We start from the raw sequence: 27418 nt of genomic DNA on the forward strand, positions 1-27418 counted from the left end.
TTCCCATTTACTCAGTTTAATGAAAATGTGCTATTTTGAAGTAAGCAGTGATGGTGTTATTTCCTTAGAAATGCATTCTAGAAATGACACCTCAATAGATCAGCCCTTCAGTGTTGTTACAACAAAGATGTGTTTACTTCAACTCATTTATTATAGCGAGGCTTATTGCATCCCCATGTGACCCAGTTGTTAAAGAGGCTGAGGGTCAGACGACTAGGTTCTTATGCCACAAGGCTCTTTCCCAGGTGTGCTTCCCTAATGAGGCAGACTCTAAAGGAGACCAACTGGAACTTAACAGTATATGCCCATATTTCTCTAACTAATGTGGTGATCTGCCTTCTGTTAGTCATTTGCCTTTTCCACTTCAGTTTTCTTGTTGGCAAGATGAGGTAGTAATTCTTCCTGTCCTTTAATTACATCTGCATCAGATGGCAATAATAAGTCGCTTGAATCACTTTTGCCTTGGCACATTGAAAGTAGTTGCTGGAATCACTGATACATCAGAATAAATATTTATCCAGAAATGGTCTGATTTCTCACTGAGTGGTTAAGAGAATGATGCTGTCCAGTTATCATCTGACCCAAGGTTGTTAGGAAGAAAGTTCCTCACAGCTCTTTGAGCCCTGAGACTTCTTATGATATACTTGTATTTCATGGCATACTCTTTAAAAGCATATCATCTTATTGAAATTAGGTTGTTTTTTTTTCTTCTTGACTAGTGTTTGGCATCATGAGCCAACAACTAATATTGCACTTTTCTTGGAATATGTTGTGAATCAGCTTTTGGATTTTATTCAATTACATGTTTTTAAAAACAAAAGCACAGATTCCTGGAGCTGGAAAGGCCCAGTAGATGCTATCTGTATACAGAATGATCTGTTGTGGGTCATTCATTAGAGGTCTTAGAATCTGGTTCTTTATACTTCCTTTGCTGTCTTTCATATTTTAGATTATATATGGTAAAGCCTTTTCTGGTCCTTCACATTGAAGACTTATGAAGCTTTAAAAGTGCTCTTGAGATAATAAATTAAAAACACTTTGAAAAATATGAAACTGGTGACATCCAAAATGGCAGAGACTAGATCTGTCTCACTCATGCGTATCTGTATCCCCAGGGTCGAGCATAGTGCCTGTTTCTGGTTGAAAGTGCATGCAGTATACAATAGAATATTCTTAGTGCCATGATTGATTTAGGAGACAACCTAAAAAATGCAGCTTTAAAAATAAGATAGAATGTTATTTTGATGTATAATATAAATTGATATTTATGGGAGCTTATTCTGTTTAAATTTGGTTTAAAGGTTTTCCTGCTTATTAAAGAGATATGTAATAGAAGCTATCCTTAAAATATGGTTTGATCATTAATTTTTAGTTCCTGGAAGTATAGTCACTCCTAATATGGAGCAATATAGAACTCTTTGGTTATATAGAACTCTATAAAAGTAAAACTTTATAGTAAAAATGCATCACATTACTTGTATGAGAGTTTAAAATGCCAATCATTTCCTAATTTTTAAAAATAAGACTTTAAAAACATAAAGTGTGAGGGAAAGAGTTTCTGTATTTTAATGACATGTTTGACAATTTTGAGATTATATTTGATAGCAGGTATACATTTGAAAAGTTCTATGAATAAAATACAGTTTTATGATTAAAAATATCCCAGAAACCAGTTAAAGTAGACAGACACAGTAGATGATATGCAAGGCAAGGTTTGATGTGTTTTTTTATAAAACGAATTTTACCTCTGTCTTCACTTTAGCACTAGTTGCTTTGATTTTACATTCATGATGACAATGGGAATATTTTCTGGGGTTATTAAACTAGATATTTCAAAATAGCATAAAAAGCAAAGTAATTTTCTTTGTAATCTAGATAAATTACCCTTTTAGGTAAGTGAATCTTCTACTCCTTAGTTGAATACAAGATTTTTAACTAACAAATATGGCTTTATTTGAACTCTGATATGTCAAATTTCTTGCCCCTTAGGACATGAGAAACCTGAGGTTTGCATTGAAACAAGAAGGCCACAGCAGAAGAGATATGTTTGAGATCCTCACGAGACACGCCTTTCCTCTGGCCCATAGTCTGGTAAATTCTAGGGTTCTCAGCATCGAAAGGTTCTCTGGTGTCTCCTCTTTCATATACTGTCTGTGCTGCACTTCCCTGTGTGATGTGTATGTGAGGGTATTTCTTAAACATGATTGAACCATTCCCAGAGGGAGATGGCCTGTGCTAGATGGTTCACCCCAGGTGACTGCATTGTGGGCCTGCAGGTGGATTAGAACTCCCAGTGAGCCTGGGAGCTTGACCTGGAGCAGTTTATGCTCTCCTACCCTCGAGCATGCTCTGAGTCTTGGCCAGCCTTCTGTAACAGGCATGAAGCTGTGAAGTGGGCCATGATGGCCATGTGATGTGCCACACTGTGAAGTCACGTCCCAAAGGTCTTTTTCTTCAACTTGGGAGCTAAGAATGGATGCATGTCAGGCTTTGGTGGCACCAGTTATAAATGGGAACAAGTCCTCTGAGACTAAATGTCATTTAAGCAAACCCACTTCTAAAATTCAGATACATTGTACAGGTACTGCAGGCAGTTGCTGAATAAGGCAGCTCTTTTTTTTTTTTTTTAACTAAAAAAATGTAAAGTTGACATAATTGCAGTTATCCCCCTATGGGGATGACTGGATAAAGAAGGTGATTAGCTAAAGAACAATATGCATACCCCATGGACACAGACAATAGTTCAGTACAGACTGTTTTTTAAGGAGTGGCACTTTAAATGTCATTTGATAGCATTTTGTGTATATTTGGCAGGACAGACTTATGTGCGTATTTACTTATAATCTATGACTTTGTCTATAACAAGATTCAGGATATGTATACCTAGAACTAAGGATAGAAGCTATCCTTAAAATATGGTTTGATCATTAATTTCAGGATGTGTATACCTTTCTATTCACTAAATTGAATAATCTAACTTTATTTTGCCACATGCCTGAAATAAAGCTTCCTATGCATCTTGCCCTTAAAACAGTCCTTGTATTCTGCCTTGATCTTGCCGTTTCTTTTCTTTTTTTGTCATTCTTTGCTTGCATATTCTTACCTCTCTCCTCTTCTGCTTGGTGCATAAAAAACTTGGAGGCAAACACCTTCTAAGGGGTAAACAAGGAAATAATTCTTAAAAAATGAAATACGCAGATACACACATACTTACACACATATATATGTGATCAATATGTTGTCAGCTAGACTGAATGTATGAAAGAGATCATTAAATAGAAAAGCTACTTTGTAATGTAGCTCTTCTTCCTATGGCTTATAGTTAATTAATTTATTTACAATAAATGTCTCAGATTTTTTTCTAGTGAGAAAAAGGCTTCTCTCTTCCCAGATTTCATCAACAGTTGTTTCAGTCAAAGGAAATTCATGGTTGATAAAAAGGACAATTATACAAAGACTGTAGATATCTAGAAGGATATGAAGTACTCATCATGAGTCATGTTTTGATTATAGATTCAAATGTAATGCTTAAAACAAATGCAGTGATATCATAGAGTTGTATGCATTTTCAACCTTTTCTCAGTTTTTATTTATATTTTTAAATATGTGATTTAAAAGATTTTTCAATATTAAGTATTTTTAACTATTAGAATAAAAAATATTATGGGACCACATCTTTGAATTTATTATGAAGGTGAGAATGTAATTCTAATCCACGAAAATTCAGTTAGGGAAAGTGTTCTGGGTTTTACATATCTGGCCCTAAATTATAAGAAATTTAAAGAATGGCTCACATAAGTTTGAAGAAATTGAGGACCCAGCCCATCTATAAGATCTTGCTCTATTATTCACCCCCTTTTTCTGACATCTTCTGCTTCTTTTAGGGTTTACACCCCTTCAGTTGTCAAGTATTGGGCCAGCTTTTCCTAAACTACTGTCCCATCTCTCACTTCAGTTTAGTCTTCTGGAAAGAATAGTCTGTCTTTATTTCCAGTTCATTCATTCCTCCAACCCATTCCAGTATCCAGCTTTATTGCAGGTACCTTCTTGGAACTCATGGCCTTTTACTGGCCAAATCTAGTGCCACACTTCAGCCTTAATTCTATTTTCTCTCCCGCAGGCATTCAACCATTTTGACCACCCTCTTGTAAGTCTTGGTTTCTGTGTTCCTCTACCATCTTGACTACTCCTTCCCAGTACCCACTGCTTCTGTCTTTTCCTTAAAAGTAAAAATCTCATCAGTGATCCCCTGTCAGCCCTCTTCTCATGTTACTTTCTTTGCCTTAATGGTTTCATTTAGTGTCTCATAGCTTAAGCTGCCAATACTGTATGGGTGATTTCTAAATCTAGCCCTGACATTGGCCTTGAGTGAATCTAACAAGCCTAACTCTCAAGCATATTCCTTTGGAAATCCATGAGGATCACAAGCTCATCACCTTCCTATGCTCTTTGCAGTTTTCCAGACCTGCTTTTGATCCTACATGTGCCTCAGTTTGGATGATTTTCAGTTGTTCAGGTTTGAGAACTTGAAGTCAACTTTTCTATTCTTCCCCTGTCTTGCCTCTCATACCCACATCAGTTCCAAATCCCTATAGGTTCTACTTATTAGTAACTCTCAAATTTTTTTTCCATTTCTACTTATGCTTCCTAATTTATGTCATGCTTCCCAATGGGCTTTCCTTCTTTTAGGTTCTACTTTCAATTTATCTTCTACAATGCTGCCAGTTTTTAAGAAATATATTTTTATTATTGATTTCAGAGAGGAAGGGAGAGGGTGAAAGAGATAGAAACATCAGTGATTATCAATAGAGAATCATTGATTGGCTGCCCCACACTGGGGATCGAGCCTGCAACCTGGGCATGTGCCCTGACCGGGAATTGAACCATGGCCTCCTGGTTCATAGCCTGATGCTCAACCACTGAGCCACGCCAGCCAGGTAATGCTGCCAGTTTTGATCATGTCACTCTGTGTACAACTCTCCACAAAACAAACTTCTCAGTGACTTCCCATGGCTTATACCTACACTCCAACCACATGGGACCATGCTATACTCTTCTGATATACATAGAACTTTCTGGACTTGGAGCCTTTGGTTTTCTATCCTCTTCTCCTGCAATCCTCTTGTCTCTTTAAAACCCACCATCCAGGATCTTGCTCAATCCCAGGTCCTTTTTCCAAGTCATGTGCATTCACCTGATGGAAGTTAATCTCACCTCTCACTTGTTAAACTCGGCAGGTCCTTCTATCAGAGTACATAATCTCAGTTTGCCTTATATAATAATTATGTAGTAATTGCCCATCCTCCCTGCTATACTGTGAGCTTATTAAGGCAGGGATCAGCCTTTTTTATTTCTCTAATCTCAGCATGATGTCTTCTGCATGGGAATTGTATAATGATTATTTTTTTTATTAATCTTGGGTTTAATAGAAAATGAAGGGGAAATCCATTATAGGGAAACAAATGGGATGGATTTCTGGATGTTGCTGTTATTGGAGTGGTTCACAGAGAGTTTTTTTCTCAAGTCCTGATACTTTGCCTTTTTTAAAATTTGTTCTAGGAATCTACTTCTTCCTTTAGGAAGTTAATAAAGTGACAAACTGGAAAAAAATGTTAATTGAATTGCTCATTCAAAATTTTTGGAAATTAATTTCTCAGTTCTAACCACTAAAAGTCATTTTAAAAAAGTTAGACTAGACACCAAAATAATAAAAAGTACAGATAAAAACAGACCAGCTACTGACATGGCTTTTGGAATATCAGACCCTGCTATTCAAGTCAACATGTGTAACTGTTTCACAAATAAGTTCATTTCAAAGTACTGTTTTCGGTAGTGTTGGGGAGCAATGATGGCAGGTGAGGATGAATGTACTACAGGATGAATGACACCTAGTACCATTCAGGGATGTGACAAAAGTAATATGACAAGCATGTATGGCCTCAATATAGGACAGTGTACATTTGGTGCTATAAGAGAAATGCAGAGGAAGTCCATTGAGAAGTCTCAGGATGAAGACAGCACATCCAACCCAGATTGAAAAAGACTGCATGGAATTGATAGGCATTTGGGTTGGGCTTTGAAGGATGGTTATCACTTTCAGTGGGTGAGGATGGTGGGAGAAGTAGAATTTAAAGCACAGTAATCCCCTGACTCTTGATGTAGCAGAGGAAAAGCTAGAAGTGTTGCAAAGTGTTTGAGGGTAGCCAGTAATGTTTGTCTGGAGTGTGGGGAAGAGGGGGAGATCCTTGGTAAGGTAAGGAGTTTGTGCTTTGGGAAGTAGCAGAGACCACTGAAGGTTTTCAGGTAAATATTAGAACTGAATACAACATCATGAAGAATAAATAGGAGAAGAGAGCTCCCGAAGCCAGGAAGGGAAGTCAGAGGGCCAAGCAAGAGGTCCATAATGCTGAACCAGGACACTGGTGGTCTGAAGACATCTATGCTGGAGAACAGGTTGTGTGTGTGTGTGTTTGTGTGTGTGTGCATCTGAACACTTTTATCTAGACCAGTGGTCGTCAACCGGTGGTCCACAGACCACTGTTGGTCCGTGAGGTCCAAAAGGTTTGTGACCGCTGATCTAGACCCCACCCTGCAGGTTCTTCTCTCATCTCTCTAACCATTCTCATTCACTTTGCTGGCTCCTTTCTGACCTTCACTTCCTACAAGCTGCAGAGAGTCAAAGATAGAAGTTTAAGATTATGATCATGGGTGTGAGATGCTGTGGAGGGTCAAGGAGAGGAGAGGATCAGGAAAAGTCCTTCAGATTTGATGATTACAGGCTCCTTGGGGACTGTATTCCTTAACTGCTTGAGATTGACACCTTTCTTCCTTTGTATCCCCAGTGCCTAGTACAGTGCCTAGCATACACGTGTTGAACTTTTTTTTGACTCCAGGAAAATGATCTGAGAGGAGGAGACAGAAGACAGTTTATAGGGGTTTAAAGAGAGAATATGGCCCGGCCGGTATGGCTCAGTGGTTGAGCATCAACTTATGAACCAGGAGGTCACGTCACGGTTCAATTCCTGGTCAAGGCACATGCCTGGGTTGTGAGCTTGATCCCCAGTGTGGGGCATGCAGGAGGCAGCTGATCGATGATTCTCTCTCATCACTCATGTTTGTTTCTATCTCCCTCTCCCTCTGCCTTCCTCTGAAATAAATAAAAATAAATTTAAAAAATAAATAAATAAAAATAAAGAGAGAGTAGCTGTTTTTCTAAAATGTAATGGTAGCAGCCAGATTGAGGGAAGGTGTTTTCCTTAGAGTCTGAGAGAGGTGAATGGATATATTTGTGGATACATCTTAAGGCAAGAGAGAGAAGGGATCCTTTCTTGAGCTGTATCCTGGGGAATGCAGAGGGGGATGGGATTAAGCCCAGTTTGTAGGGCAGTTTTGGAAAGAAGGGACAATTGTTCCTCTGAGACAGGAGGGAAAGAAAAGTTTCCAAACTGCCACCGTGGGGAATGCGAGAGTTTGCCAAAAAGGGATTTCCTGGAAGCGTAATCTAAGCCCGATTGCATTGAACAATACAAAAGGCCCTGCTTGAAAAAATATCACTTTGTTGATATCATTGAAACTGTTCAATCAGCTGATTATCTCAGTGACTTTTATTGGCATTTGAAGTCAGAAGTAAACTTGCTGTTATATGTATGCAATAGTATCTGGAGGCCAAGAGAGGTGGATTCCGAACCCAGTCGTGGGGTGAGTAGTGTCTGAGTGGGCTTTTTTCTTTCAAACCACTCATTTGGCTCTCTCTTGCCTCCTGCCCCATTAGTATTTTCACCACTCAGTGTATTCATGTTGGGATTTAAACTTTTAATTAAACTTGAGCAGCTTAGCCACACAGAATCGACCCCAAACCATTAACTTGATTGTTTTTGTATTATGTCAATCCAGTAAGACATGAAAATTGTTTAGATAACATTTTCTATTGCAGCTAAAGAATGTATTTTCTTGTTTTATTTTGGCTTTGCTTTTTAAGATGCATTGTAACTCAATACTAGTTCTGGGTAAATTTGCATGATAAGAAATGTGGCAATGCTTCTGATACTATGGTAATTTCTTTTAATGGTAGGAGCAGAAATTGGGCATGTAGGAACAGAGCCTGATAGTGCTACAGAAAAATAAAAGTCTGATTGTTGGGGTGGTATGTTCAATGCCAGAGTTTCTCCATTATTGATTTACTAGAGGCCCGGTGCACAAAATTAGTGCGCGGGTGCGGTCCTTAGGCCTGGCCAGCAATCGAAGTGCAAGCGTCCAGTGTGGAAGGGCAGATCCAAGCTGACCTCTGGGCCCTGGGCAGCACCTGGGGCCCCAGGCCCCCCCATGCACCCTTCTCCGCCTGAGTCCCCATGCGTAGATGATGTGAGCACAGCCAGATGCCGCAGGCCGAGGCACAATGTGGGCCTCTGGGCCGCCCAGAGGCACTGCACGGAAGCCAGGCAGGCAGCACGCTCTCTCCTGGCTGGCCTCACAGACCGGCTCCTGCGCGAACCCATGGGGAGCCTGACTGGCCCCTGCGGTCCCGGCGCCTGCGGCCTGACTCACCTAGAAGAGGCGGACTCCTTGTGGGCACCCGGCATCTGAGCGTGGGGGTGGGGGTAGAGTTGGGGGGGGGCTTCCCCAGCGTGTGAGCCCTGGTGTCCCAGGGAAGGGTAGCAGGTGGAGTGAGAGCAAGCTTGGCAGATACCCCGCATTCTCAGCACACCTCTGTCCCCATTACCCCCACCCCCAGGTAGCTGGAGAGAGGTCGCAGCCCTCCACCAGGGTGCCACTGGAGATTGGTTGCTGCCCCCTGGTGGTCAGTGCACATCATAGCAAGTGGTTGAACTCCCAGTCTCCCGGTGGAACTCCTGGTCGAATGACTGCCCAAGGGGACTATTTGCATATTAGGCTTTTATTATATAGGATTGTTTGCTCATTTTTTACTCAAAGGTAATATAAATATTGGATGAGTTTTTTTTAAAAAAAACTGCTAATACCAACTTATTATTGAATTATGAAGTTAATTTACTAGATTGAAACCAGCATTTTAAATGGAATAGAAGAGAAAATACTAAGAGCATAATACATAGTATGGATAAATATGGTTTCTTGAAATGTTTCTGTCAGCTATCTGTGTATATATATGTCTGGGTCATGGTGTAAAGTGCTCTCTCTTAATCATATTCTAGAAATTTTGAAAAGCAGTTTTAGCTAATGGTAGAATGTGTAGAATAAAATGTACTTTGAGTTAATTTAGGCATTAATAAAGTCGCTTAAATCAATCTTTACAGCTATAGGCATACATGGAATTTCTTGAATTTTGTTTAGGTACAGGGCTTGAATTTATGACTGAACTCATGGGACAGAGACTCACATAAAGGAAGTGTAGGGCTAGAAGAAATAGAACCTGAGACCCGGCTGCCAAGCTCTCAGAAGCTACTGATGAGAGAAGCCCAATGAGGTGACTTGTCTGCAGAGCCCTTTTGGTGTGTGGTTCCAAACACATGCCATGGAGTCCAGCAGCCTGTGTCTGAATCTGGCTCAGTCACTTACCTACTTGGTGACGTTGAAGGTCACATAATACTTATGTGCTTTAGTGTTCTCGTCTGTAATGGAGATAATAACAGTCTCAACCCCATAGGGTTTTTGTGAGGATTAAATGTAAAGTGCTTACAACAGTACCTGGCATGCAGTAAGAGTCCAGTAAATGTCAGCTGTTCTGTTATTAGCTCACCATTTCCCCAGAGGGTACAAAGAATAAAAGATAATTACCCCAACACACTTTTAAAAAAATATTTTTGAAAGTGATTTTTAGAGAGAGAAACATCAATGTGAGAGTGAAACATTGATCAGCTGCCTCCTGCACGCCCCCAACCAGCGATCAAGCCTGCAACCTGGGCATGTGCCTTGACCAGCAACCTTTCAATGCACAGAATGATGCTCAACCAACTGAGCCACATCGGCCAGGGCCCCAACACACTTTTTTCCAAGAATATTAATAAAGTAATTATGATCATACGTAAGATACTTCAAGCCCTTCAAAAGAAAGATACTATATAGCTAAAGATAAGCATTTTTATTAATAAACTAGAGGCCCAGTGCACAAAATTCGTGCACTTGGGGGGTTCCTCAGCCCAGCCTGTGCCCTCTCACAGTCTGGGAGCCCTCAGGGATGTCCGACTGACGGCTTACACCCACTCCCCATGGGACATCCTTAGCGCTGCTGCGGAGGCAGGAGAGGCTCCCACCACTACCGCTGCGCTTGCCAGCCATGAGCCCGGCTTCTGGCCAAGCTGTGCTCCCCCTGTGGGAGCGCACTGACCACCAGGGGGCAGCTCCTGCATTGAGCATCTTCCTCCTGGTGGTCAGTGTGCATCATAGCAACCAGTCGTTCTGCTGTTTGGTCGATTTGCATATTAGCCTTTTATTATATGGGATCATTGGCTGTACCTTGATAAAGGATTGGTTGAAAGTCTTAAATTTCAGAGTATTAAATCCAGAAAACATTTTAACTACAAATGTGAAACATGGGCAGCAGTAATCCTATATAATAAAAGGCTAATATGCAAATTGACTGAATAGTGGAAAGACTGGTTGCTATGATGCACACTGACCACCAGGGGGCAGACTCAACGCAGAAGTTGCCCCCTAGTGGTCAGTGTGCTCCCACAAGGGGATCACCGCTCAGCTAGAAGCCCTGAGCCAGGCTCACGGCTGGTGAGCACAGCAGTGGTGGCAGGAGCCTCTCCCGCCTCCACGGTAGTGCTAAGGATGTCTGACTGATAGCTCAGGCCCGCTCCCTAGGGAGTAGGCCTAAGCCAGAAGAGGGACATTCCCGAGGGTAGAAAAAATAAGCACATAAAGATGGCTTGCATTCTGCCCCTGACCGGACCTCAGATTCCTGGACTGTGAGAGGGTGCAGGCCGGGCTGAGGGACCCCCCCCCCCCAAGTGCACGAATTTCGTGCACTGAGCTTCTAGTATGTTTTAAACAGAATCCTTCAGAAAGTTTTTCATTTTTTTAAATGTCCACTTTGATCCTACACAGGCCTACTGCTTTTAGGGTAACATGGCTCATTGAGTTTGTGTTTCTGCACTTCCCACTTTTCTGTGCCATTTTAGATTAAGCTCTTAGCATCACACTATTTCCTACTTGTTGTTATTCTATGAGCAGTCATATACTAGATAGTTGCAAAGTATTTTGGTGTGTGTGTGTGTTTAAATTTGACCTTAGTATGAGCAGTAGAATTGGCATATGGCACAGGAGAGAAGACTCTTCTCTGGCTCTAATTTCTAGAGAGAAGCAACTGGATTGCAAGGTTTATTCTGTGGAGACTAGCAGCCTTCCATGACTGGTGGCATAGTGCTTTTTCAGTGTATGCAGAGGTTGATAGCAGATCTTCGAAACAGCAACATTTTGAGATTAAGGCCCGTCTGCATTTGCAGGTGGTAATTACTGCTGCCTTTGGTTTTCACAGTCTTTGCTGTTTATTTCTTTTGGCCTAGCATTGGTGAACCACATCAAACCCTGTCGTATGGCTTACGTACTGTACCATTTCTATCTTGTGTCTTCTCATGATCTACCCCACTTGTGCTTGCTTGTAAAAATAATCACATAAAAATTTCTAAAGTGTGTTATGGGGAGTGCATCTTTTTTGATCATTTGAATGAGAGATAAGTGATCCCACAAACAGAGAATAAAGAACACAAGGTACTTTTCCCTGTGACCTCACTTTTTAGTTCAGAAATGGAAAAATTTTTATAAATTGCTTGGAGATTTCAAATCAGACTGAAATGTAGTGGGTTCTTACTTTCTAGGCCAATTACAGAATTAATAGATAAAAGTAAATAGTTTAATTTTCAGGTGGGAATTGAAAAAGTAACATTGCATACACACAGAGAGAGAGCTGATTTTTAGCCTAGATGTAGCCTTGGGAGTGAAGTTTGTCTTAGTTCTCTATTTTCTTTATAGCCAGGACATTTTTTTCTTGAATAAACTATAATCTTGGCTAATTGAGGGTCTAATCGTACTACAAAATCTCTTCCCTTCCTGCCTCCTCCAAGACTTGGCCCTCTTCTTTTCATCTCTCTTTCCTCACAGCCTTTGGACATGTTCGGTTTTTCTCCCCACTCCCCCACCTCCTGGAACAGTGGTCCCAGCTGCGCCGCCCCCTACATTGCCATCCAAGTTCAGAAGCAGGACATTTACTGCCTGCCTACAAGTCCTCAGCAGCCACTCACTTCGGAACGCATTGTCTCACTTTTTGCCCTCCCACTCTTTTGAAAGGTAAAAGCCAATGTGCTTCTCTTGCTCTCTGCATTCCTGTTTGTAGTAAGTGCTTGGCTTCTGAGTATTTATTCCTCCCTAGCCAGCTCATTAGTGCATTTTTTTTAAAAAGGTTCCTGTTTTATCCAGCATTTTTAGATGTTTTCAGCAGAAGTCTCAGGGTATCTAGACCATCATGCTTCTAGACACCTCTCCCTGTGGCTTCTGACACCTGAGTCTCCTGGCCCGCCTACATCTCTAGCTTCTTTTCTTTTTTTATTTATTTTTTTCTTTATTGATTAAGGTATTACATATGTGTCCTTATCCCCCATTGCCCCCCAACCCCCACTCATGCCCTCACCCCCCTGGCATCTGTGTCCATTTGTTAGGCCTATATGCTAGCATATAAGTCCTTTGGTTGATCTCTCCCCCTTACCCCCACCCTCCCCTACCTTCCCTCTGAGGTTTGACGGTCTGATCAATGCTTCTCTGTCTCTGGATCTGTTTTTGTTCACCAGTTTATGTTGTTCATTATATTCCATAAATGAGTGAGATCATGTGATGTTTTTCTTTCCCTGACTGGCTTATTTCGCTTACCACAATGCTCTCCAGTTCCATCCATGCTGTTGCAAATGGTAAGAATTCCTTCTTTTTTTCCACAGTGTAGTATTCCATTGTGTAGATGTACCACAGTTTTTTAAATTCCTTTGCTTCCTTCTGCTGTCTGTGGGTTCTCTATAAAAGTCCATTCTTCCCCTCCTTCTTGTCCTATATACCCCTTTGGCAATCTTTCTCATTTTCCTGTCTTTCAGCTTTGCCTTTCTAAGCATGACTTTCCGATTCATAACTTTACATTTCCCTTTAACTGCTATATAACTTCAGCTAAATGTTTGATTAAATTAGCCTCTCATCTTTCCCCCAAACCTACTCCCCTGGTCCCAGTTTCTCAGATGCTATCTCCTCCTTTCCCCACTTCCTCTTGCTCCTCATCCTCCAAAATCAAGGTCTTTGGAAGATTTCCCTTTTCCTTAACAATATCTGGAGAATTCTTCCTCCCCAGACTTAGTTCAGATTTTCCTCTTTCATCTCCTAAGCTGTTGGAATAGTGCTTTAATTCGTTTTCCGATCTCAGTTCTATCTCTTCTCTAATCCACCCCACACAGGCCTTCTGTCAGACTAATCTCTCCAGGATGCAGCTCTAATGGTCTCATTCCCTTGCCCCTGAAACATCAGTGGTTCCTGCCTCACTGTCAGTGTAAATGCAAACCTCTGTCTCCTTCACAGTGTGGCCCCACCTCTGAACAGTCTCTATTTTTTCTACCCCTCCTATACTCTGGTGAAGCGAATGAAGTGTTTGCTGATGGCCACATATAGTGTCTGAGTCTGGCTCCCATTTATGCCTTTTTGTCATCATCATTGTTATCATGTCCAAAGTCACCTTATCCTTCCAGGGTAGCACAAATGCCATAAATATCACTCCAGGCACATCTGTGTAAGAAGTAAACTTGGCCTTTTCTAGAGCCTATAGGGCTTTATCTATACTGCTCATGGCATTTACCACTTTCCTCCTTACATGATCAATAGTTATTCCATCCTCATCGCTCTCCTTTGAAGAATTTCTTATGCCTTAAAGACAGTGGCTGTGTCTCACTCGTCATTTTCTCAAGTGATAACTTATTTATAGTAAGTCCTTAGTGTTTGTTGAATGAATATACTAATGTCAATAGAGTGAATGAATGGGAACCAGCAGCAACCAATGTATCAATAAGAATATTCTGCTGTCTATAAAGGGCATTTATTCAATAAGCATTTACTTTAAATTTTTTAAAATAGCTAATGTATGCCTATGATGGAAAATTCAGGAAGTATAAATAGGTATTGTTATAGACTGAATGTTTGTGTTCACTCCCCCAAAATCATATGTTGGTCCCCTAATCCCCAGGTTCAGTGATTCCTAGGAGAACTCATAGGACTCAACATGTAGTCATACTCACAAGTGTGATTTATTGTAGCAAGGGAAAAGTCACAAGGGGTGAAGTCTGAGGGGAACCAGGCCTGAGCTTCCAGAGTCCTCTCCCAGTGGAATCTCACAGGATACACTTAATTACCTGAGCAATGAGTTGTGACAACACTCAGTACCTAGGGTTTTCATTGGGCGCTGTTCACGTAGGCACCCTCTGCCTAGGGCATACCAAAAATTCAGACTCTCAGAAAGAAAGCAGGGGTTCAGCATAAAATACAGTTCAGGTACCATAAACCACTCTTAGCAGTTAAGGAATGGTGAGAACTCTCCCAAAACCCAGGTTTGCAGATGCCAGCCAAGGGTCAACCAGCAAGCAGGACTTAAGGAGAGCAATCTCAGACCTGCTAGGTTAACTCTTGCCTGAACACTTTCTTTTATAGCTTCTGAGTTTTACATCCAAGTTAGGAAGGTCTTCCTCACTCAGAGTTATCAAAGAATTCCTCTAATACTTTCATTTTATTTAAAATATAAATGTTTGATCAACTTGGAATTTACTTGGGGTTACTGCGTGAGGTATGGATCCAACTCTTTTGTACCCTGTTGTCATATCATTTATTGACTAATTCACTGATTTAAAATACCACCTTTGTCACATAATAAATTCCTCTGCATATTTAGGTAGGCCTGGGGAGCTGATACTCCATGTCCCCAAGGAACACAGTTTTCCTAGGTGACATGGGCAGACAGATGTGTACAACATAGATTCATACACACAGCGTGTCAGGGGAACAAAAAGTACGGTTGGTGCTGAGGAAGGCTTCCTGGAGGAGGCAAATTCTGAAAGATGAGTAGGAAGATAAGCCAGGAAAAAAAAATGGACGTAGCAAACTGCAGAAACAGTATGTGTAAATGCAAAGAGGCCAGACACAGGCTGGACCTGCATATAGGTTGGTGTCTGGGGTTGGTGTGCATGTAGGTGTAGCAAAAAGAGATGGTGCTGGAATGGAAGGCTGGGTCAAAACTTGCAGAACCTAAAATGCCACACCAAGAAATTTTGATTTTTATCTGAAGGTGTAGGGAGCCATTACCATGTTTTAAGCAGAAAAGTGACATGATTTGATTTCTATTTCAAAAACATTACATGGGATGCAGCATGCAGAGTGGATAGAAAGGGGCAGGAGAATATTTTTGAAGATGGTTGTTAGTCACCTAAGTGTGTGATGATTAGGACTTGAAATGGGGCAATGGAAAGGGACAGAAGAGAATAGAGTTGAGAAAGATCTAGAAGGTACGATCAGTAGAATTTGTTGATTGAAGTCATTTGAAAACACTGAAGGGAATGGGATTATAGGGAAGATTCCAACCTTGATAACCAGGTTGATGGTGGGGCCAGTGGTTGAGATGGGGAATATGGAAGGAGAGTACCAAAAGAGGAAGAGGTGGCGAGTTCCATTTTGGATATGCTGTCACATATCCATCTAGGAGACAACTAATTATAGATATGGATATGTAGGAGGCAGGTATCTACAAAGATGTGGAGCTCTGGCTTGGGGAGAGCCCCATTTGGCAGGCCTGGATGAGATCATTGGCATTTTCATAAATGTGGCCAGAATTATCTGGAGAGAAAATTAGAGTGAAAAGAGAGAGGTACATTGGCAAACCCTGAGAAATGTCAGCCTTAAATGATTATGATTGTGATAGGTGGTAAGAAATGCTATTTTTCCAAAATGGTTTCAAATGACATTTCAAATGTACTTTTGTGGCCCTTTCCTGAATAAATGAATATCTATATATATGTATGAAGGTAGTAGTGACCCAGGAATATTAAACCATTTTCCCCAGGGAAAGTGGTAGAAATAGGACGAGGATAATTATTTATGCAAACAAAGTATAAATGGTAATTTATGTGTTAGTTGAGTTTGACCTATGAGACTTTTGTTCGTTTTGGGGGTATAATTACTTTTTATGCACTTATATGAATTAACTTACTGAGTCAAGTCATGTGAAATAGGCTGAAATCACTAGCATGAAGATGTTACTTGGAAATATAATCTTTATTAAGTTTTAGTACCTCCTATGATTCTTCCTTAAAATTTTTGGTATTTCCCTTCAACTTTAATGAAAGCTTTTTTTCCTTATATAAAGAGAGTCTTATTTTTCAAGTATAATGTAAAAGATGAAAATGAGGTAATTTTTACCTTGCTACACCCTTACATGGTAGATTGAAGCTTTCTATAAAGACAGATGCCTTCAATTTCAGAAATCAGATTAGAAAAAAATTCTCATTTAAATTCCTGTTCAAAGATTGCAAAATTCAATCAGGAGAGAAGTAGTTAGTGAGTGGTCCCCTGAATTTTTAAAGCCAGATATTCAGAGTTGCTGTTTATTTGCTGCATAAAAAGGGTCTGCTCTGGAGCTCTGCGGCTCGGACTCTGTCAGCATGGCGGTCTTCGCAGGCCCAATCCAGCTGCTCCTGTCCCTGAACCTGCAAGAGGACGCCAAGTTTCACAAGGAGATGGCTCAGGCCCACCGGAGTGCAACTAAGAAACAGAAGCAACTTACTCCTGGAATAATTTATGTGGGCCACCTACCTCCAGCACTTTACGAAACCCGGATCCAAGCATATTTCTCCCAGTTTGGCACTGTTAAGAAATTCAGGCTGTCAAGAAGTAAAAGGACTGGAAATAGCAGAGGCTATGCCTTCATGGATTTGAATCTGAAGATGTTGCCAAGATAGTTGCTGAAACAATGAACAACTACGTTTTTGGTGAAAGACTCTTGAAGTGTCATTTTATGCCACCTGAGAAAGTACACAAGGAACTTTTTAGAGAGTGGCATCTTCTGTTTAAGAATCCGTCTTATCCAGCAGTGAGACGGTATAATCAGAACCGGACACTTCTTGAAAAGCTGCGGATGGAGGAGCGATTTAAAAACGAAAGAAAAATTACTCAGGAAGAGACTAGCTAAGAAGGGAATTATGCTTTTCCTTCATTGATTTTACATAAAAAGGAGAAAAGCAATACTTCAAACACTGACCTTCAGAAATCCACAAATAGACAGGCTTTACCTAAGGAGGAGGAGGAGGAGGAGGGGGAGGGGGAGGGGGAGGGGGAGGGGGAGGGGGAGGGGGAGGGGGAGGGGGAGGGGGAGGGGGAGGGGGAGGGGGAGGGGGAGGGGGAGGGGGAGGGGGAGGAGGAGGAGGAGGAGGAGGAGGAGGGGGGAGAAGAAGGAGAAGGAGAAGGAGAAGGAGAAGGAGAAGGAGAAGGAAGAAGAAGAAGGCTTCAGCTACCCCTAAAACTCCTGAGGAGACTGTGGATAGCCAGGGCCCCACACCAGTTTGTACTCCAACATTTTTGGGTAAACGAAAATCTGAAGTGGCTGAAATGAATGATGAAGATAATGAAATAGTTTTCAAACAGCCCCTATCGGGCATAAAAGAAAAAACACAAGAGACTGAAACACCTACACGGTCATGGAAAAAAAGATGAAGAAAAAGCAATCAGTGATTCTGAATGTATTATGAATAATACTTCTGGAAAATGTGATTTTATTATGAGGGCTGTGGATCAGAAGAAATACTGTTGGTTCAAGTCAATAATAAGAGGAATTGGTGCATACATCCTTTCTGATTGGTGTTTCTAGTTTCTTGGGATATATTCCTAGAAGTGGGATCACTGGGTCATATGGGAGTTCCATTTTTAGTTTTTTGAGGAAACTCCATACTGTTCTCCACAGTGGCTGCACCAGTCTGCATTCCCACCAGCAGTACAATTCACCATGGCTAAGATTTGGAAACAGCCTAAGTGCCCATCAGCAGATGAGTGGATTAAAAAACGATGGTACATCTACATAATAGAATAGTACACTGCTGTAAAAAAAAAAAAAAAAAAAAGCTTACCATTTGCAACAGCATGGATGGAACTGGAGAGCATTATGCTAAGCGAAATAAGCCAGTCAGAGAAAGATAAACAGCACATGATCTCACTCATTTATGGAATATAATGAACAACATAAACTGGTGAACAAAAACAGATCCAGAGACAGAGAAGCATTGATCAGACCGTCAAACCTCAGAGGGAAGGTAGGGGAGGGTGGGGGCAAGGGGGAGAGATCAAACAAAGGACTTATATGCTAGCATATAGGCCTAACCAATGGACACAGATGCCAGGGGGGTGAGGGCATGAGTGAGGGGGTGGGGAGGGTAATGGGGGGATAAGGACACATATAAAATACCTTAATCAATAAAGAAAAGAAAGAGGAATTGGTAACTTAGGCTTGCTTGCCCCAGCTGAAACACAGGTGTGCACACCACCCATCAGGTGCCAGGCCCGCTGCCTCTCTGCCCCAGTCTCTTCCAGTTTTCTTCCCAGATTCATACCTCTCTTTAGTGACTCTGTCTGCATAAAAGGATCACCATTAATTGCAGATTTAAATACTAAACTTCAGTGTTTGTTAAATAAAGAAAATAAAAACTTGTGGGGGGGGGAGGGTCGGCTCTTCCTAAAAATCATGTCCATCGATGACCATTTCACTGCATGGTGGAAACTCCATTTGAAAGCACTGTTAAATCTACAGGCTTATCAATTTATTGCCCTAAGTACTATGAAAATGATTTTCCTCTGTAACTGTATCCCTTTGGGATGATATTTAATTTCTGTAAATCTGACTGTCAAACATCCAGTTCTGAGACATGTGTTTGGGGGAAGAGGCTGTCTGGGAGGGGGCTTCATGAGCCCTAGGAATCCTAATTTGGTGACAGACAGCCCCTCCCTCCTCAATGAAGGGCACTCATGAATTGCTTATCATATGTAGATTCTACTCAATAAAACTAAATCAAATCTAGATGTGCTTTAAGCAAGTTGGTACATCTTTATTTAAAATAATGGCTCATTAAGTGAAAGCCAAAATCTGTTGTTATTTCAGACCCCCCCCCACACACACACACACACAAGACACAACAGTGATAAATGTAGCTAAATTAAAATGACAAGTTACATTCTCTTTGTCAGAGCTGTTTTTATCCTTGGGTTGAAATTGGAGATTTATCTCAACTTTGTCCTTTAACATTTTTCAAATGTTACATTGTGCTATTTTTAATACTGGAAAAAATGCACATGATTGTCGTGGTTTTTTGGGTTTTTTTAAGTCTCCATGCATGGTATCTTTTGACTAGAAGGAATCTGAATTTGTTAAATGCCCAAATACTAATATAGAACCAAATAAAGGAAGACCCATTCACTTGAAGCTAGGGGTAAGCACTTGAGACTATACGTTTTCTGATGTCAGTTTCCTGATTTAGATATTGTGCTCTAGTTATGTAAGATGTTCATTTTGGGGAGGTTGCATGAAGGGTGCCTAGGACTTCCCTGTACATTTCTTTTCAAATTCTTGTAAATTTATAATTATTTCAAATAACTATTTTAAAAAACATATTTTTATCCCCACACTAGGGATCGAGCCTGTAATACAAGCAATGTGCCCTGACTGGGAATCGAACCATGACCTCCTTGTTTATAGGTTGATGCTCAAACGCTGAGCCACGCCAGCTGGGCTCAAATAACTTTTTTTAAAAAAGTAAAGCACTCCCCCCCCCCCCCCGTAATACCTTGTATTCCATGTGATCCTTCAGGGTCAGGGCGATCACCCCCTAGAGATTTTGGTTTAGAGGGGATGAGGTGGGGCACAAGCATTGACTGGCACCTTAGGAAACTGCTCCCACCCGTGATCCTGAGGCAGAGCCCAGGTGAGGGACCAGGCCCTAGAACAGTGATGGCGAACCTATGACACGCGTGTCAGAGGTAACACGCGAACTCATTTTTTTGGTTGATTTTTCTTTGTTAAATGGCATTTAAATATATAAAATAAATATCAAAAATATAAATCTTTGTTTTACTATGGTTGCAAATATCAAAAAATTTCTATATGTAACACGGCACCAGAGTTACGTTAGGGTTTTTCAAAATGCTGACATGCTGAGCTCAAAAGGTTCGCCATCACTGCCCTAGAAGAAAGCCACGAGGCCTTCCTGAAGCACCAACTGGAAGCTAACATTCGGAAAAACACTTCTCTGCTCTGAGGTTTTGCTAAAGCTGGGACTGAATCATTTCTGAGTTGTCAATAGGCCATGAAATGAAACTGGTATTGGTTGGGTTCATGGAGTGGACTTCATTACCAGTCTTCTAGAACCGGTTCTGTCCATGGGACTTTGATTTCCCAAAGAAAGGCTCCAAACTCACCCAAGGTTAGTTAGGGATAATATCAATCTGCTAATAAAGCACTAAAAGACTCAAAGCCTTACAAATGTATTATCTGTAAGAGGAAGAAAAAAGACACAGTTAAAAACCTTGACATGTAATCCATTCTTTTAGGTTTTAACAGTTTTCAGACAGGAACTTTAATTAGACTTATAACAAGTTACCACTTGTAGGGAATTTGGGGATTTGTTATTCTTGCTTTAATGGCCAGTAGTTTTTATTTCTTTTTAAATAATTCACATTTTTGTTACTCTATTTGAGAGCTTGTGTTTTAAAATTCCTGCTTTGTTCTCTTATCTGAATCTTTAAGAGAGAAAAGGTAAAAATTAAAATACCTGGGAAGTAAGTTCTGGTATGTTCAACTTTTTAAAATTGTGCTCCTTTTAGATTGCTTCAGTGGAGCCAAGTAATTTATGAACAACTTAGTTTTTAAAGAAAAATACAATGTGAACAAGTAATGCTTTTTAAAAATATGTTTTTCTTGTGTTTGTAAGTTAATTTATTTGGATGGTTAGAATATTGGTTTAAGCACTTGGACTTTTCCACCAGAAGCTCCACTTCAATATTAGATGTGTTATTGTGTATTTAATGACAAGAAATATATGGAATTTTCCTGAAATATTTGAGGTCTAAGTCTGACTCCTAGCATCAGAATTGGCTTAGGAGCTGTTTCCATCATAGAGTTCTCATAGTCATGTTTCAGGGGTAAAGGATGCCAGTTCCTTGACTCATCCTATCTATCTGGATGTCACTCAGAATGGGAAGTGTCATTCTAGAACAATTTCATGAGAAAGGCTACCTGATATGTTGCTAACATGAGGACATTGTAGCATTCTCATATTAATGATGATTTTTAAAATATCACTTGTATTCAGAGTTCTCTTAAATCAAACATATTAAAGAAAATGTGGAGATAATTTTTGTTTGGAATCTATAGCCTTTATCTTCTGATAGTAATAGTCTGGTAAACTTATATTACACTTACCAGTGATTTTGATGTAAGATAAAAGAGCATATTTGAAGAAAAAAGGGAATTGCTTTATTATTAGTGATTGAGAAATAGAAATTTACATTGAAAATGCTGCTGACAGGTCAAAAAGGATTGCATTAATACGCATGATGATTTTTCTAGAGAGAAAGCTTTATCTTACCTTTGAGTTAGCAGTTTTATTTTTTGTTTTTAAAAGGCCAATGTATTCACTTGAGATTTATGGGAAGATGCAAATAACTAAAAACAAACAAACAAAAAAACTAACAAAACCATGTTGAGATCAGGAACTTATTTCAAGAAAGCATATCCTAGGTTTTCTTCTGAAGTGAGTGACAGTATAGCCATATGTCTCCAACCATCTACCAATCCACAGTATGTCAACAACACAGCAATATTGAGTATTTACCTGTGCCACGTCCTGATCAGTGTAGTATCTGGTGCTCAGTTGTCACAAAGTAAATGCTTATATATGTTCTATAGATTCTGTTTTTGATAAAGAAGTTCACTATACATTTTAGTGCTCTTTTCACCAAAAGTCCCTTTTTCTTGTTTTTTATTTGTTTTTCCCAGTGGTACTGAATAATTAAGTATTGCTGTGGATTCAATGTTAAGGTAATGCCTCAAAGAATTGCTTAGCTAGATCAGCGCCATTACTAATGTGTTTCTGACATGCTATCTATCACAGAATACTTAGCACTTAGGCCTAGCACTGCCCAAGTTGAGACCTGCTGAGGGTGCCATGTGCTTTGGAAATTTCAAGAAGACAGTCTGGAGAGCATGTTCTTAACTAGTTTTCATTTCAAACCTTTTGCCACTTAAATACAGAAAATTGTTGCTGCTAAGTGATGCTTTTCCAGAAATTCTCTGTAATGTATGGGAGGGATTGCTTGCATTCAAAGTTGTAGGCTGATAACACAAAATGGGTGGGAAGGAAGATACCTGGAGGAAAAGTGCCCAGACTCGGCTCCCTTAGAGAACATAGTTGTTCAGGGGCTGTATAAGGCTTCACATTTTCATTTGGTCAATAAATATATATTCTGCCTACTATGGATACAGGATGTGAATACAAGTGTCTACCTTCATGGAACCCATGGTCTAGGGGAGGGAACGGTAGAGGTCCAAAAATAAAGAAATAAACAAGTAAATATAATATGTCAAATCATCATAAGGGATAGGGGGAAACAACAGGGGTGCAGTTGTAGAGGTAGCATGTTTGTTTTCTACAGGGTGTCAGAGAGTCTCATTGATTAAGGTTACATTTGAACAGAGATGTGAAAAAAGTAGGGGGAACCCATGAAGATAAAGGATTTCAGGCAGCTGGAGCAGCAGGCGCAAAGGCCCAGAGGTTGGTAAATGCCTGGTGCTTTATAGGGGCAACACTGGAGGCCAATGTGGCTAGAGTGGAGTGAGCAAGGGGTAATGCAGAGACATGTCAGGGGATGTGGCCAGGTGGTGGACAGCCACATAGGCCATTGGAAGGACTTCCACTTTAACTCCAACCAAGACTTAAAGCCAACTCTTACTCTGACTTTAGAAGTAAAGATTAAAGCAAGGGATCAGTTAGGAGGTTATTATAATGATCCATGTGGACAATGGTGGAGGTTGAAACCAGGGTGGTTAACAATGAGTTGATGAGGCTAACAAGGTTTTGGGCTCAATCAACTAGAAGGATGGAGCTGTCATCTGCTGAAATAGGGAGGCTGTGGGAGGAGCAGGATATGTTAACCCAAAGTCTTCCAGAAGCCTTTTAGGCAGTCTGGAGTTGTAGAGTGGGCACCTGGATAGCTAAGTCTGGGAATCAGAGTAGTGGCTGGAGAGTGATAGATATTTAGGAATTACTTAGGGTGTTGATGGTATTCGAAGCCATGAAACTCATCAATATGGACTCCTCAAGAGAGCATAAGTAGAGAAGAGATGAGCGATCTGAATCCTGGTATTTCACAGACATCAAGGCTTTGATTCTAAATTCACAGAGAACAGTTAATTAAGAAGTTTCGTAATGTCCTGCCTTTTAAAAAATAGAAAAACATGTCATTGTTCCCTTTTGAGCTGGTTGCACTTTTTAATAATCATTCCTGAATTTCCTTTCACTCTTTCAGTGGCTTTTATCTGATTTATTTCTAATACTATTTAAAATTAGTAGGCATTTTTTTGGTCTGAAAATCTGATTTTTGTGGAACATCATTTAAAAATAATAATTAAAAGAGATGCCCATGGCCATAAAAATTGAGGTCTCAAAAGTGATTACTGAAGATAAAAGATAGTATAAGTTTAGTCTGATTTTTTTCACTGTTTTTATTTGTTGGAAGTTTCAGGTTTGGCTTTGATATTATGCTAAGCAAATCTGGTGAAAAATCAAAGGATGTAGTATCAGTAGATTATTTGTTTCTTCACACTGAAGTTTAAATTCTTTTTGTTTGCCTTTTCTAGCCAATATTTGCATTTGTAAATGAAGAAAAGTTTAACGTGGATGGATGGATGGTTTATAATCCAGTTGAAGAATACAGAAGGCAGGTAAGCCAATAGGTACTGTAGCATGTAGTGAATCCGAATCATGCATGTTGACAATATGTCACCAGGAATGCTCTTTGAGGATCAATAACATCCTTGCCAAATATGTTTTTAATGGCAGTGGTATATTATAGCGTATTCTGTTTATTCCATGGCCATATTGAAGCTGCATTGAAGGCTGGCTGGATAAGTTCTGTTCCCTTCCCTTACATGAAGAATATCAGTTATGTATTGTTCATGAAATGAAGCAAATACTTGGAGTCTAAATTAGTCAAACCTCTATAGCTTCCTATTTAGGAGTTGATGTCGCTATATATTTGTATATTTGGGAGCCTAACTATTAATGACAGAGTTCAATTATATATATATTGTGGTTTATAGATTCAAATTAATCAGAACTGTTTTCCTATAATAATCTCTTTTCCCAGAAAGCTTTGATGAATGTATATTAGAATTTCCCTTCACTGCTTTCTTATGTAAACATAACCTACATGCATATTTATTTGCTGTAATAAAGGCAAGAGGCTTGGAATAATGTTGGCTGTTCAGGGACAAAGGTCTCTTGTGGCATGTTTGTGAAGAAGATCCTGTGCATGTTAGGTAACAAGAGCCACAAATTGACCTCTGGTGTAACCAAATCTATAGGACAGCTAGGAGTTTTGTGATGGAAATTTTCATAATTATCATTCCAAACGCTCTTAAAATAATTGGGAAATTTTGCTGAATTACCTTTGAGAATCAATTCAAGCCCAGTTGTGTTATATGCAAAGGCAGTGAAGGTAAAGTAAAATGCAGAACCCTAGACTTGAGAAGAACCGTCTAGCCACCACCTCCACTACTAAGGACCTGGGTTGATTTCCATTTAGTCTTGATCAGTGGTGTGTAGTCATAAGCAGATCCAATGCTCAAGAATGGTGGTGTAGGAGTTTATCTCTAGAACACATGTATGAGGAAGTATGTGCTCTTGCTTCTAGAAATCAGCTTTAGACTATTGTTTTCAAAGTCTGTGTATACCTCCCATTTTAATGACCTTTGTTCTGGGGCGGTTATTCAGGCAGAAGGACCATTCAAACATTTTGCATGGTTTGGAGATCTCTGTAGCATTATGTATTAAAATATTTGTGTCTTATTTTAAGAGTGTTATTGACAATATTAAGACATTTTAAGGTCAAAGCTTCTAGATCGAAACAAAACAGTTCCTGTTTTTAAGATTGCATGCATACTAGTATATGAACTGTTGAAGGTATTTTGTTCTAGACTGCCATTTCATTCCATCTTTTTTTCTTATAACTTTCTGATGGGACTTATAACTTTCTAATTGGACTCAGCATCAGACTCATCTGTTTGGTCCGTGGTCAATAGGACCAGACTTAAAGAAAAGGTACAATGTCTGTCCCCAAACCAAGCACCCACATAGCTTACTTTTGTGTGTGTATTTGTGTATTTGTGAGTATGGGGAGAGAATATTCCACCACCTCTGGCTCTTGTCCACACTAGATAAAATTTTATGGGTAGATGATAGGGTGGGAAGTGTCTTCCATATTTCCCTGTGCAGACTATTTAGACTGCAAATTACTCTATTTCTCACACAATCTATATGGCAGTCACCAATCTCAAACAACTTGATTGAAAAAACTCTTAGGAGGTGGCGAAATGAGCCTCCCCAAGAGGGGTTTTCATTTACTTCCCCTCTGCAACTTTCTTCATATACTTAGCCTCTTTCTACTTTGGAGCAGACTGAAACATTTACTCTGTTTTGAGTAGGGAGAGGGAGTTGCCTGATCTCTTTTCTATCCTCAATTAGACACAGAGTAAGAGTACATGATATAGTTTTTCTAGGTTGGGGGGGGGATACATGGGTGGGGAATGACCTTGCACTTATCTTTATTGTACTAGTAGTAAAGAATAGTTTGACATGAAATAAAGGAAGATCTCAAATTCAAGAGAATCTTTATTTACCAATGACAGTTTAGAACTATGGAAACCACCAGTGTTTGTCTTGTGTTCTTATGTTGTCTGGATTATTGATTTGGCTCCCTTATTATAAATCAGTAGACCGTCACTACACTGTGGTCAAAGATGCATTTGCAAATTCTGCTAGAATGAAGAAAGGAGACCCAAGGCTAATGCAGAGATGAAGTCATGCAGTACTTACTTGGACTTCCTTTTTTCCTGCAGGGCTTGCCCAATCACCACTGGAGAATAACTTTTATTAATAAGTGCTATGAACTGTGTGACACTTACCCCCCTCTCTTGGTGGTTCCATTTCGTGCCACAGATGAAGATCTCAAGAGAGTTGCAACTTTCAGATCCCGAAATCGAATTCCAGTGAGTATGCAATTAATGATGTTGTTTTTTCAGAGTGCCTTTTATTCCACAAGAACAATAGTTAAGTAATTCAGAGAAACACTCTAGGATTTCAATCCAACAAGTAATTGTCAAGTGCCTTTTGAGTGCAGAACACCAGACTAATTGAGAAAATAAGAAAGACAACACCTGCCTTCCAAGAGCTCACAATAAAGGATGGGGAATGAACACAAGTAATTCTTATTCAAATGAGGGTACAAATACTGCTATAATATGTAAACCAAGGGCTAGATGGACGGAAAAATGGTAGGACAGGGTCTTTGTGGTTTTCATCTTAGTAGCATAATACCTGATATATGAAAGGTATTGATAAATGTCAGCTGAGTCATGCTGGAAACAAGGTACTATCTTATGTTATAGAGCATGTAAGTATAGGCTTTTATGTATACTCAGCTTTATTAGGACGTGCTTATCCTCATCATATTTGCAAGTTGCCTTAATACCATTTGCAAACTGGAGCCAAGTACAGATTACCCCAAACTATATACTTATGGTATCATGGGACCTAGTTCCCAAAGTTTCCTTTGCTTCTTAAATATAAATTTTAATTATTTATTTTTTAAAGTTTTGCATATAGTATTACATATGTCTACTTTTTTCCTCATTGGCCACTCCCATCCCTCAGCACATGCCCCCACCCCTGCTTCTTAAATATGTATGTACAAGTCTTACTGTATTCTGTGTACATAAATTTTATTGACTAAAAATTTAGAGAATGTTTTCCCCTCTGTTAATTTTCAGGGCATGTCATAATAAGTACATTGTTTTGTTTTGGTTTAAAAACGAGGGTTGAAGAAATTAAGATTTAATGTCACCTTGCCTTTAAATCCCAAGTCTAGATATTTTTATCCTTAAAAGGACATTTGTGTGAAATGTTTGTATACTGTCAACATAATTGCAACTTTTAAAATTCACTTGGTTCTTTAATTATGAGTGTTTGTTCATATCTTCATGATATATATTGTACTTATAAGTATGTTTTTAGCTTATTTTGTTAGAACACAGTGCTAAGGAAGCTAGTTAGAAGTTCACTACTCTTGTTCTCTATTTGGACATATTTTTCTGTGCCATAGCCACAAACTCCAC

General features: G+C 39.8%; 1 protein-coding gene and 1 pseudogene across 2 annotated transcripts in view; both read left to right on the plus strand.

Annotated features, from left to right (window-relative positions):
- Nucleotides 1–27418, plus strand: part of MTM1 (myotubularin 1) — a 102697-nt gene that overhangs the window by 45462 nt on the left and 29817 nt on the right. Inside the window, exons 6-8 of the mRNA XM_081115187.1 lie at nucleotides 1990–2091; nucleotides 23885–23968; nucleotides 26144–26293. Coding sequence (XP_080971313.1) covers nucleotides 1990–2091; nucleotides 23885–23968; nucleotides 26144–26293 — 336 coding nt within the window. The remainder of the gene's footprint in view (nucleotides 1–1989; nucleotides 2092–23884; nucleotides 23969–26143; nucleotides 26294–27418) is intronic.
- Nucleotides 16650–18249, plus strand: LOC308536138 (MKI67 FHA domain-interacting nucleolar phosphoprotein-like; annotated as a pseudogene). Its single transcript has 2 exons — nucleotides 16650–17253; nucleotides 17445–18249. The product of its transcript is annotated as an MKI67 FHA domain-interacting nucleolar phosphoprotein-like (transcript).

The sequence above is a fragment of the Myotis nattereri genome (genome assembly GCF_964212035.1).
Source record: "Myotis nattereri genome assembly, chromosome: X".
In the NCBI taxonomy this organism is placed as follows: domain Eukaryota; kingdom Metazoa; phylum Chordata; class Mammalia; order Chiroptera; family Vespertilionidae; genus Myotis; species Myotis nattereri.